General features: G+C 39.0%; 1 protein-coding gene across 1 annotated transcript in view; it reads right to left on the reverse strand.

Annotated features, from left to right (window-relative positions):
- The window catches only part of oca2 (oculocutaneous albinism II), a 115,767-nt gene extending 104,579 nt beyond the window's left edge, over window positions 1-11,188 (reverse strand). Inside the window, exons 1-8 of the mRNA XM_066666312.1 lie at window positions 10,959-11,188; window positions 4,653-4,748; window positions 2,913-3,083; window positions 2,768-2,825; window positions 2,029-2,101; window positions 1,354-1,511; window positions 448-530; window positions 54-207 (exon numbers count right to left, since the gene is read on the reverse strand). Coding sequence (XP_066522409.1) covers window positions 54-207; window positions 448-530; window positions 1,354-1,511; window positions 2,029-2,101; window positions 2,768-2,825; window positions 2,913-3,083; window positions 4,653-4,748; window positions 10,959-11,188 — 1,023 coding nt within the window. The remainder of the gene's footprint in view (window positions 1-53; window positions 208-447; window positions 531-1,353; window positions 1,512-2,028; window positions 2,102-2,767; window positions 2,826-2,912; window positions 3,084-4,652; window positions 4,749-10,958) is intronic.
- Window positions 11,189-13,020: the final 1,832 nt, after the last annotated feature.

The following is a 13,020-nucleotide window of genomic DNA, read 5'->3' on the forward strand; positions in this document are numbered from 1 at the left end:
ATTTGGATTATATTATATTTATATAGTTGTCTTTAACTGACAGACTGCTTTACCTCAAAGATAATGAGCACATACACTCCAGCCAGGATGAGTCCAGCAATGAGCACCTGCGTTTCCACAGTTACGTAGAGAGACTGGCGGGTCATCGAGAGGGGAACTACCTGATTATCCAGAAGGAAAGCTTGGACGGTGATCAGGATCGGTGCCCTGGGCAGAGAGTATGGGGGACAGATATATTAATTTTAGCGCCACTGAATACTGTATTCTAATACTTCATTTGAAATAAATGACAGTTACAAAAACAAACGAAAAAAAAAAACTACTAATCAATAATGGTTGTGTCAGGACATTAAATAAGCTCCTCCCCATATTAAGACTATTTACATATGTCACATTTTGGACTAATCAAGCAAATCATTAGTTTTTATCAACTTAGCTTTTACTTACCCACTGAACATCTCAAACGTCCGTGTTGTTAGAATTTGATCGTTCCTCTTTGAGTGTAAAGGTATGGTCCAGTTATAGATTATCTGTTCACATCATAGAAAAAATGCCATGAAAATGCCTTCCTCACGCTGAGATACAAAACATAATGACTATGTTCTTGAGAAAAACTTCACATTGAAAGGTTTTTTTCCATACATCACTGTCAGATTTAGTTCCAGACATTATTCAGCAGCACAATTTGGATATTTTGATGAAGCATTTGTTCTGCGACATTGAATAAACCTGACATTGCACAAACAACTCTATAGATCATCTAGATGACACAGTCAAAGTTTCAGACGAAATTCTAGCCAAGTGTAGCACTGAATAATAGCTTTTAGCGGAACACTTTTCGTAGCTTCCAGTATAATATAAAAGAACAACCCCGCACATTTAATCCATTTCAGTTATATTACTTGACAAATGACAATTTTACATAATTGTAATAAATGTATACAGTGCACTACAAATACGAATAGACATATCCACTACTCACATTACTTTTAATATTCTTTCAAGTAACATCAATTAAATGTGCAGGAGCGTTAGCTTACTTAGCGTACCATGTATGCTGCATTATTCATATTTTAGACTCTTGGTGGTTCAATATTTGTAGAAAACTTGGTTTAGAACATTTTTATTTACCACAGGTAATGACAACTAAAGTGTCTGAAAATAAAGGACAATGCACTTAATCCACATTTCTATCACCTACTACAGAATGATATACAGCACCAGAAGGCTATTTGGATTTGGATTTCATTTACACTGAAGGGCTTTTATATTTGTATCAGATTAATTTGTGTAGCTATAGAACTCATGGAGAACTTTGACATACTGTACCCTGTTGTGGAGTGTTGATCTCACCTGCTGAAGTCTTCTCCTGCGGGGCCCTGTTTCCGCTGTCTGCTCCACCTGTATGAGAATGTACTCTTGGGCAGGGATACCCTCGATACCAGTCATGAAAGGGCCGCCCACCTGAAGCTTCAACAAGGCATTGTCACGGAAGTCTGTCAAGTTCATGGCTGTGCGTTCAAAAGGGTCAAGGGAATCCTTGCAGTTGCAGTCCGTTTAATAATCTGATCGTATTTTGAATATACACGCCAAGCTTTCGAGCCAGACACCATCCTGCATTTAATAGCACTGCTTTAGAATATATTCCTCTGCCAACACCAGCATGTACATTTGCCAGTAAAAATGTACATTAGAGCACTCAGATGTGGCAGACAAAGCCTCTTGTCATGCATGATCACTTCAGTCAAGGCTATTACCATAAGAGGCAGAGCACTTTTAAATAGCAGATGGTGAGATTATCACACCATCAGAAAAGATCAGCCAAGTCTTTCAGTAAAAGTCTGACAAATATGATAATTCCTCAGAGTCTAAGGAGTGAGTTCTGGACCACATATATATATATATATATATGTGTGTGTGTGTGTGTGTGTGTGTGTGTGTGTAAAAAAATCCACTCTTACTTGACCAGTAGACAGTGACCACTACATTTCACTGTGTTTAGCCTTTTAAAAGCACGTAAAAGGATACAGAAACTCTCAGTGGAAGAGACTGCAAACATCCTCCAGGGTCTCTCTCGATCAGGATACATGCTGAAGAAAAGCTGAACATGGGACATAGTCATATTAAAATTGCATTAATAAAACATGCATTCATTTCACAATAGAAATGTCTCATGTCACATGTCCAAAACAAACACTACTGTTGGGACAAATATATATATATATATATATTTATGAAAAGGTTACATTATGGGAGAAGTAAAATACAAGTAATTTGAATTTAAATAGGATGTTTTTTTCAATGACTTTTGGAGCACTTATGTTAGACTGAGCATCATTCATTCACTCATTCATTCTCAGTAACCACTTCATACTGTTCAAGGTCACTGAACACACCACCGTCCCATCCTATTCATCATGAAATTTTTCATTTTTGTTCATTTTAAAATTGTGTTCATATAGAATTTTAAATTTCAATCATTTATTCATTGTCTGTAACCGCTTATCCAGTGCAGGGTTGCAGTGGGTCCGGAGCCTACCCGGAATCAATGGGCGCGAGGCGGGGACACACCCTGGAGGGGGCACCAGTCCTTCACATGGTGACACATTCACTCACACACACACACTTATGGACACTTTCTGAGTTGCCAATCCACGTACCAACGTGTGTTTTTTGAACTGTGGGAAGAACATTTTCAATCAAAATTTAAAAATAGGTATATCAATGCTTGTCATGACAATGACAATATAATGAGTGTTGGACTTACGGAACAGAGGACAACAATGATGAAGATGGTGACAAGTTTTGTGATCCTTAAACAGTATCTGTAAAGTAAACAAAAATCGATGAATACAGAATTTGGATGTATAAGCTTGTAGATCCATCCTGATCCTTAATCACATAAAAGGTACCTGAGGTTGGAGGAGAATTTGAAGTTGTGTTCATTTTTCTCAGTGGAGAAAGAACGGGAGAGACTGGCCACTTCACTGCCCAGCCGACATCTCCTCTCCAGCTCAGCTGAGTTATCCCAAAGCTCATCTCCAGGGCACAAACTGGGGTCATGTAGCGTCATGTAAGTTAGGCTGCAGGGCACAGATACATTGTCTATCAGTAACCATGCTACCAACAGCCTGCCACTGCATAATATAACAAGATTAGCATCATACAACAATAGCATCATAGCTAATACTCTATGCACATATCCTAAACTCATGAGTTAAGCTATGTTTGGTTTAATTAAGCAGAACAAGGAGGTCGGGACCACTTTAAAATATCAAAGTGCCATAAATTATTGGCTGAACTGTGTTTGTCTTGAACATTTACTTAAATATGTCTCCCACTGTGCTATAAAGCGGTTGCTACAAAATGAAGGTCCTTGGGTCATCTTTTCTCATTATTAGATGTTAAAATGTACAATTACATCCTTCACCCCTGGCTCAGCTGCTGTGAGAAAGCATTTATTTCTTCCTGTTCAACACCAGCAGTCCAGTGCAATAGAAATTGAGGGGAAGGGAGCTGCCCTTTTTCTTTTTACAGCTGGACAGAGTAATGAAAACACTCTTAAGGCCTCATTCCTTCTCAGATGAGTCAGGAGTATTTTCATCACAATTTTAGAGTTTTCATGACCTCTGTTTTACAAGAATCTTAGTGAGGCTTTTTCGATATAAATACACAAACTAAATACTGGCTTTACTACTAAAATGTAAACCGTGAATTAACAGAGTTGTAGACATGCAACCCTCTGCTCTGCACCCATGCATCACAATCTAGTCTAGTTAATGACTGATGGGCTAGGACATGTTTGCAATCAGTTGCACCCTATTGCTATTACCCTAAGGAAGAAGCATCACACTGGACCCCCCTTTGACAGACCTATCAACACAGTTTGTTTCTTAAAAAATAATATATTTTTTTTTTATTAAAGGGTGAGTTTTCACAAGGTTAAAAATGCACCAGCTGCAATACTGACTACTACTTAAAGATCTTTAATATAAGATTTTTACCAATAAACCTTAATTTAAAAAGTTGAGAAGTAAGTATTATTTTCTTGAGTAATACTGAATATCAACTACTCTTACTTATACAGTTGTTTGGATCTCCAAAATATAAAACCCTCAAAGTATGTATTATCACATACATATCTCAAAACCAATCTAATAATAATTATTATGTTCTCATCCAAGGTTCTGGAGCCACCGTGAGCGGTTACAGATATTGAATGAACTTTTACATATATGTCCTTTGGCAGATTTTGGCACACTATTCAAACTTTCTCTTAAATTAATCTAGGTTAAATTTGGTATTTTTGGTAATGGGCTCGCTATACAGTTGGAAAATGTATTTCATTTTTACAGCACTGTTCTACAATCAAAGGGGAGGGGAGGAAAAATGAAGGGTGGTTTCCTACCCTCCTTGAAAATTAGCATAATGCTGTTTCTGCAATGCTAACCCTGGAGCAGCAAGAAAAGAAGCCCTATTCTCCCTAATATACATCAGTGGGGCATCACAATGATTTTGAAGCTTTAATTTTTAAGTTAAAAATATTACCTAGTCTTCTTTTAACTACACTGTTCTTTGTATATGTTCTATTGTTCCATAAAATGAACCATATAAGTTACGAATCCTACAAGTCACTCCGAACTGAGGCCTACCCATCGTCCTGAGAGAACTTGAGCAGTGGAGATCTCTCTGTGTGGTTGGTCAGACTGCATTTTCCTCTGAGGAAGTTTACAACGCTGAAGTTGCGCCTGAGGACAAATGAAAAGGTGAAATTTTATTACACCTGTGAAGGATCTTTTAATAGGCAACATTTCAAGCACTTAGCAGTGCATTTATGAATCAGTTCATATCACAGTAAATCAAATGTGCCCTGACTTTGAGAAAAAGTAACTTACATCAGTTCAGTAGAAGCTTTCATGATCATTGTAATGCACAATATATGGACATTTCCATTATGAGAACAGCTACACTACATTTTCAAAAGTTTGTAGATACCTCTTTTAATAAGTTGTGATTTATGCTGCTTTAAAGTCCACCATTAAACTGAGCAAAACTCATTGTTCCTCTCTATAGAACAAAACTATGGGGGCTCTAGAGCAGCCACACAGGAGCCTAAAGTCATCATGTCCAATGCCAAGCATCAACTTGAGGGGTATAAAAATATCCCAGAAATGAGATGTGGAGTGGCTGTGTTCCATCCAACTTTGTGTTGGGGTTGGAGTGCCACTTCTAATTCAGAACTAATCAACGTATATGGCTGAATGCAAACAAATCCTCACCTAAATGTCCCAATAACTAATTTGAAGCCTAAACACTAGGTGAGCAAATAACTACAAACCTGTGGCTTTATAGTAAATCTTACACAACTCTGCTTCATGACTGATAGATCTGAAAACAGAGGAAGGAATTTTAACTTTTCCCCATTATCACACACACGCACACACACCACCTCAGTGAAGTATATGTGAGCAGGTGTGAGTGACAGTGAAGGTTTGACAGTAGGTTATCTGTTTTAAGCTGAGGATCACAAGGAACATGTGTCACAGCAGCTGTCTGTCATGCTCCAACGTGCCCTGTCTTTCTGGTTTTGGCTTTTGCTTGTTTATAACAGTAAGAGCGGCTTAATTGGACAATGGATAAATATGGGCACAAAAATAACCAAGTTGTCTTCTTATCACACCACCAACAAATTCAATTTACATAATTTTCCTTTGCAACCACTCAACGTTCAATAGCATTTTAACAGTCATTCAGTCATTCATTGCCTGAAACTGCTTATCCAGGTCAGGGTCGTGGTGCGCCTGGGCCTACCCAGAATCACTGGACATAAGGCTGGAACACAACCTGGATAGAAGACCAGTCCATCACAGAACGCTACACATTCTCACATTCATTCAAACACTTGTTAAAGAGGCACTACCCACATAAACAAAGTTTTCTGCGGTGACTTAAAAGACACTGCATAATAATATTACTTTAAAATCACAGCTTCAAAATCATCAGGATGCCCCACTGAACTGTAATAAGGGGGTTAGAGCCTCTGTCTGTGCTACTCCATTCTCAGTACTGCAGAAACTGAGCTATGCAATTTTTGGAGAAGGGTAGGAAACAAACCCCCTTCCTCCCCTCTCACCACTGATTTCAGGACAGTGCTGTAAATATGAATTACACTAGGGGGAGCCCCAGATGCAAAAAAAAAAAAAAAAAATCTTACCCAGTATTCTTTTAAACACTATAGATTTAAGGTTTAAGTATAATGAAGCCTATACGCTGTATTTTTACAGCAACAGTCTTCTGTAGATGTAAGTACAAAGGCTTGAGTTTTTTCCTCTCCTCAAACCAATATACAAACCTCTAGAATCAAGAACTTACAACAGCTGTTCTTTTTATTGTCAACAAAAGAATGCATTGGCTCCAAAGAACATGAGGAAGTTGTTGTGAATTCATAAGGCATGTGAGATGATTTACAACAGAGCTTTTATATGCAACATAAACTCAATGGCAGGTTGGCTGTAAGTAGCTTCTCGTGAAGGAGCATGTCAAAAAAAAGGATGTTCCCTAATATCAAACTATTCAACCATTTGGACAATAATAATTAATGGTATGATAGCTGTCATTTAGATGTTTTTTGGAAGTAAACTTCCAAATAAAAGTAAAATTATTTCAGTATTGAAATACTGTCTACCGATGATTGGCAAAAAAATTCAATATAAATATATCAATATAAGGCCACCTATCGTGAAGCTTTATTTACATATCAACACATGACGATGTGGCAGACAGGCAGTTTTGACTGGCAGGGGTCCAGATTGTATAGCAGAAGATAAGATGCTCTAATAACATCCAGGCACCACAAATGCTATTTATTTATTTATTTATTTATTAGGCTGTGGGTAATATGATGCTGATTTATACTTCCATCACCATCAATACAGATTTTTGAGGCCTTTTTTGTGCTACAGATATCCAAAGTGCTATTCAATGATAATCAAATATATACATCTTGCTTATTACACCAAAGTGATAAACAGAAATGATATTTGGGACTTTGCAAAAAAACTAAAAGGACCAAAAAGCAATAGTTCTGTGACAAATCAGATACATACAATTTCCTCTTAGCCCAAATGTAGAGGGTAATTCAAGATAAATTTGCTTCAAGTCTAATGTGGAATCCATGAGATTAAACACAGGTATACACAAAAATGCACAAAAGTGTCCCTCCTAAAATATCCAGCTAAGACCAGCTTGTGCTGGGAGATGGTTTCAGATGATCTAACCTAGCTCATGATGGTCAAGATAGCTGATAAAAACACAATCTATGATGGTTAACTTGCTGGTTAAGCTGGTTTTAGCATGTGTTTCTTGTTTGGATTTGATGTGGTAGGCTGTTGGTCAGGCTGTTTGGCAAATATGCTGTTCCATCCACTGTGTGTGGCCCTGGTCCTCAAAATGTTTTATTTATTTATTTATTTTCAAATATCTTGTATCGTTAAGTCTCTATATTGCTACCCACAATCAGAAACTACATGAGCAAGTCTATTTGAGATTACTTAACAACTCAACACATGTTCAGTGAAGATTAATAGTTTATATTGTGCTAATTGATGAGATATTAACTTCCATTACTTATTAACCTCATTAGCCTTGTAGCTCCACCCAGTGCAAAGCTAAAGAGGCACAATTTCTGTCACCAAACATGTTTTGTCTGATCAGCCACATCTAGAGCAAAGAGTAAACTGTAGCAATTAGATTTTTGTCTGCAAAACTTTCACTTTAAACACACAACAGATCTACAACATGTCACAGTGGGACATGAAAGAACAGTTTTTTTTTTTCAGAAAACAAATGAGAGCTTAGTAGAGGAGATGAACAGACTAGGTCAGAACTCTCTCATTCTCTCTCAGTAATTAAAAACAGACCACACTCTGATCATCCCTTAAACCTCCACAGATGAAGACATGTTTATTTACATAAGCCAGACGTTAAGACTCCCACTTCTGACTCCATTAGCACTTCAATAACAACAGCAAATTGAATAGAGCCCTCATCTGCAGAGAAGAGACACGCTGACGCTGACAACATTGTGATCCAGGTCCTCCTGCATGAAAATGAAAACCCTGCCAAGTGTGCAGACTAATTAGCACACCTTCTGCTCTAATCTGATAACCCTGAAGAACACTGAAGACCAACAGAGTACCTCACTCTCTGTGTGTTAAAGCCCATCCATTCACTATAGTCTTCTTCTGTTCTCAATGGGCATTAAAGAAGTGGGAGGGAGTGACAGAATGAAAGACAGAAAACATGAAATCAGGGAGAACACACTGAGAGAGAGAGAGAGAGAGAGAGAGAGAGAAAGAGAGAGAAAGAGAGAGAGAGAGAGAGAGAGAGAGAGAGAGAGAGAGAGAGGGCGTTCACTACAATGAAATCTGCAGAGTGAATTTAGAGAGATAAGAAAGGAAACAACTGTCAACTTATAGAAAGACTCTTGGAGAGTGAAAAATAAGGATGAAGCCTTAGCACTGTCCATTTCACTCTCTATATTCTGAAGATTTAAAGCAGTCCATACAAACAAATATCCAGTATAAAATGTAACTGCTGTGTGTTTGTGTGTGTGTGTGTGTGTGTGTGTGTGTGTGTGTGTGTGTGTGAGAGAGAGAGAGAGAGAGAGAGAGAGAGAGAGAGAGAGAGAGAGAGAGACGAGTCATATTAAGTGTAACCTCCTGGAGACTTCCTGATATTGGGGCTGGGTACAGAGCTTAGACAGGATATTTCCAGGCCAGTAATCCCTCTCTATACAGTTACACAACGGAGAGGAGATTTAAAATGTTAGATCACTGTAGGCCAGAACGTAAAAAAGAGGCCCAGTTTCATCTTATTGTGCCCTGATCTGACTGTGCTACATGTACGTGTTACAGGCAAGAGGTCAGAGACATGTATTTAGTTGATCAAGGAAAATATCTATTCTGAAATTGTAGGATTTTGTCCACCAGCAAAATCAGCTAAATTTAACCAGCACATTTACATGCCTTCATTATACAAAATCATTCATTCATTCATTCATTCTCTGTAACCACATATCCAGTTCAGGGTTGCGGCGGGTCCAGAGTCTATCAGGAATCATTGGGCGCAAGGTGGGAACATACCCTGGAGAGGGCGCCAGTCCTTCACAGGGCAACACACATACACTCCCACCTATGGACACTTTTGACTCACCAAACCAACTACCAACGTGTGTTTTTGGACCGTGGGAGGAAACCGGAGCACCCGGAGTAAACCCACACGGACACGGGGAGAGAACACCAAACTCACCCAAACCAGACAGTCACCCAGAGCAAGACCTGAACCCACAACCTCAAGGTCCCTGGAGCTGTGTGACAGCGACACTACCTGCTGCACCACCGTGCCACCCACTATACAACATTATACAAGAATTTATTATTAATTGATCTCGACTATGACTGTCTTATCAGCAAAACTGAGACTAAATACAAAACCAAAGAAAAAGAATATTTCTTACAGCAGCATTACAGAGTCCTGCTGGTAACATACCTCCATGTTATAATGAAGGAATTTAAATGACTTATTCAGTTGAAGTACTCATGGGAATGAAATCCTAATACTTGATAATGGCATGATGATGCATTATAATACAGTTTAATGTGTGGGACCAAATTAATAAAACATGAATTAATAAGGAACAGGATCTCGTTCTCACACATTAAACATCTCACTCCCACACCTTATTAAGTTGTTTGCATGTATTAAATACATTATTCCCATGTCTTATTAACATTTTTCCACACATTAGAGTCTCATTCCCATTCCACATATTAGAGTCTCATAACATTAAATCATTCTCTTGCCACCTGCAGTACTTCACACAAAATAATACTTAACCTTTTCAGAATTTTGATTTGACATCTCGGGATAATGCCTTTTGTTCTGAACACTGTGTTCCCTGCAAACAATGATAGCTTGTCCAGAATTGTGACATTTAAAAAGAACTAAATTTATTCACAAAATTATGTTACTTTGAATTTCGAGTTATTAAGAATATGTATGACATACTATGTTGAAATCTGCACAAAGGGCAGGTATGTATACATTTTGGGAGAAAGACTTAAAAGAAAACAATGAAAGCAAGGATTATGCAAAAAGCTAAATAAAATGGTATAAGTTTTCATTATTTGTTAGCTACACTAGCCACTGAAAAACTGAAGCAGGTAAACTTCAGACACCAAACATTTTGTTTGATTGAATGCAACTGGGAAAAAAGGACTGAATGTGGCTGAAGTGGAACTCGTTTGTGAATTTTTATTCACCGCTTGAATTACCAGAGAAACTCATTTGTAACTTGAGTTGTTTCATTTTGTGACATGTATGTGTTTACTCTCGTGCAGTCAGCTCTCTCATAAATTTAGAGTGGGATCCTACCTAAATAACCTGAAAAAGCAAACATAAATCAATATTTCTTCAATAGTCAATAGTCCTTTGCAGGGTGACACACACTCAGACTCACACTCACACATTTGTGTCACCAATCCACCTACCAAAATGTGTTTTTGATTGTGGGAGGCAACCAGAGCACCCGGAAGAAACCCATGTGGACACAGGGAGAACACTGCAAACTCCTCGCACACGGTCACCCGGAGCGGGGTTTTGATAAGTTTAGACAAAAAGGAGGCATGGGATATTTTTTGCCACAGTTAACTATAATTATACTTATTTTACACATTAAAACTGAGAAGGCTTTTAGTCTCAGAAGAGAAATAGTTAAGTTCCTGCTTTTAGTTCGGTTTCAAATAATCATGTGTGCAATTAACCAATCTGAGCACAGTTAGAGACCTTACTGAGGTCTCTAGTAAAACTCAAGAGGAAGGTTCCTGGCTCCTTTTCTCAGGAGAAATATCTGAGCCGCAAGAGACTTCAGAGTCAGTTTTTGCAGTGGGTAATAGTACCTGTCCTCCTGGTGAACGTCTGTGTAGATGATGTGGTGTCCTGGAGGTACGGCAGCAGCCTGCAGCATCTTTTGGGTTTCCCTCCTCTCAGAGAAGCCCTCCAACAAGCGCAATTCATCAAAGTTTCCAGCCACTGCCTCCGATTTCCTGTGGGCCACCCTGCCCTGATGGCCCTGGGCTCCAGTCTGAGACATCTCCATCTCCAAGGTGCTTTTGTTCTCCAGATACATGGTGCCTGAGGCCTGCTGCAGCTAAGGAGAGAGAAACATCAGGCTGACAGGCATCTTTCAGACTCAAACAACACTGAGGTGGACAGAATATGTCTGCCATTCACAGCCCTCAAGTTGTCACATTCGAGCAGTGAGTTATTTTTTTTTAATTTCCTAAAACTTATTTTTTATGCCAACAAATTAGTTTCTAAACGGGAAATGATACAAATAACTAATTTCCACTTCTACACAGTGACAGGGGGGAAGGGAAACTTTATACTCCTCTAAATTGTTCCAGATTGTCCCATTTTATTTGTTTGTGTTTTTCTATGGAGGAGCTTACACAAGCTTATACACCCAGTTCACATCAGGAAGGACTTGGTAAGTAGCTGATGAGTGGAATAAGGTGTGTTTGGAGCATAAAAAAATACGAAAGTGTGCAGAGCAGTAATCCCCCATGACCAAAAAAGAGATCCACTACTCGATGTTACATGCAAGAAGATATTGCAATACATATGGGAGACAGCTATAGGAGAGTATTAAGCCATGCTGGTTTCGAAGGAGCAGTAATGGCTGTTGAGTTTATTATGAAGTGCTCAGCAGGTCGCAGATATTATGGAGTGATTCTGTTGAAGCACTGTGTTTGACACTTCTACTGTCTGAGTGGCTGCAGTCTGCCAAGCTAGGAGTACAGAACCATCCCAATTAAAAAGCTGAGAAGACCCCCTAGGATTATCACCCCATGACCCTCTGTCTTTCTCCCTTGCACACACTGCAGCAGATCAGTCTTCAGACAGGTTGTCCAAGCTTTAAATGGCCCATGAGGGGGTCTAGAGGATACCCAGCTAATGCTTTGTTTTGGAAAAAATATGGGTGCCGTGATAAAATATAATTTTTTAATTGCCTTTCTTTGAGTTTGTGTATTCCACCTCAGGTTCAACTTAATGCACTTCAGAAATGCAGCTAATCCTTTCAGAGGATTCTTAGACTCACTGGAACAGTTCTCTTATTCTACTTGTCCTTTCATTTTTTTTTTCCTGTGGGAAACACGTGAAGATCATCATCACACACACACTGCGCTCATGCATGGGTAGAAGGGCCAAAAGACTAGCTATGTGAACTCAAGCTCGAGGATTAATTTCCACATGTGACTGAGAAAAGCGGCAGACGGATGACGTATGAATGTGAAGCAGAGTGTATGTGTGCCTCATTCCCAGGAATTACTGTTCTGTTTAGCAGTGTGTGTATGTCATGAGTACAACGTAAGAAAGAAGAAATGACAAACCAGTAAGCACCAAAAGTGTCCTGAATCACAATAGAAGCATTGAAGGGCTTCTACAAGTGTTTCACAAGCTTTTACACTGCTATTTCTAAACCACTCATACAAACACAAGCACTAAAACACCTCCACAACGTCAATGTCATTACAATGCTGAGAATGATCCCCCAGCCAAAAACACCTCCTCTGCAGTGGTCCTGACTATTGACGAACAAGGTGAAATGTGGGATGTTAAAGTATGGAGAGTAGCAGATAGATTACGTGTTTAATTGTAGAACTACAAATTGCAGTGGAGCTGAACAAATAGAGAGTGAGGTCGCTGACTCGTTTCCATGCGATTCTGTGTACATTTAAATATGAGGCAGAGATCCGTTGTAGAAATGTGAAACAGCGCCCTCTAGAGAACTGCTTGTAAATGGACGTTTTGAATACAGTGGAGCAAATAGCTGGAGGTCTCTCTCTCTCTCTCTCTCTCTCTCTCTCTCTCTCTCTCTACGAAGGGTTTTGTTCGTGTGCAGACAGTAAATCTCCTAAGATGGTCAGCCTTTAGCACGAGTCTACAGTTATGACGCAG

This window comes from Hoplias malabaricus, chromosome 3 (genome assembly GCF_029633855.1).
Source record: "Hoplias malabaricus isolate fHopMal1 chromosome 3, fHopMal1.hap1, whole genome shotgun sequence".
NCBI classification, from domain to species: domain Eukaryota; kingdom Metazoa; phylum Chordata; class Actinopteri; order Characiformes; family Erythrinidae; genus Hoplias; species Hoplias malabaricus.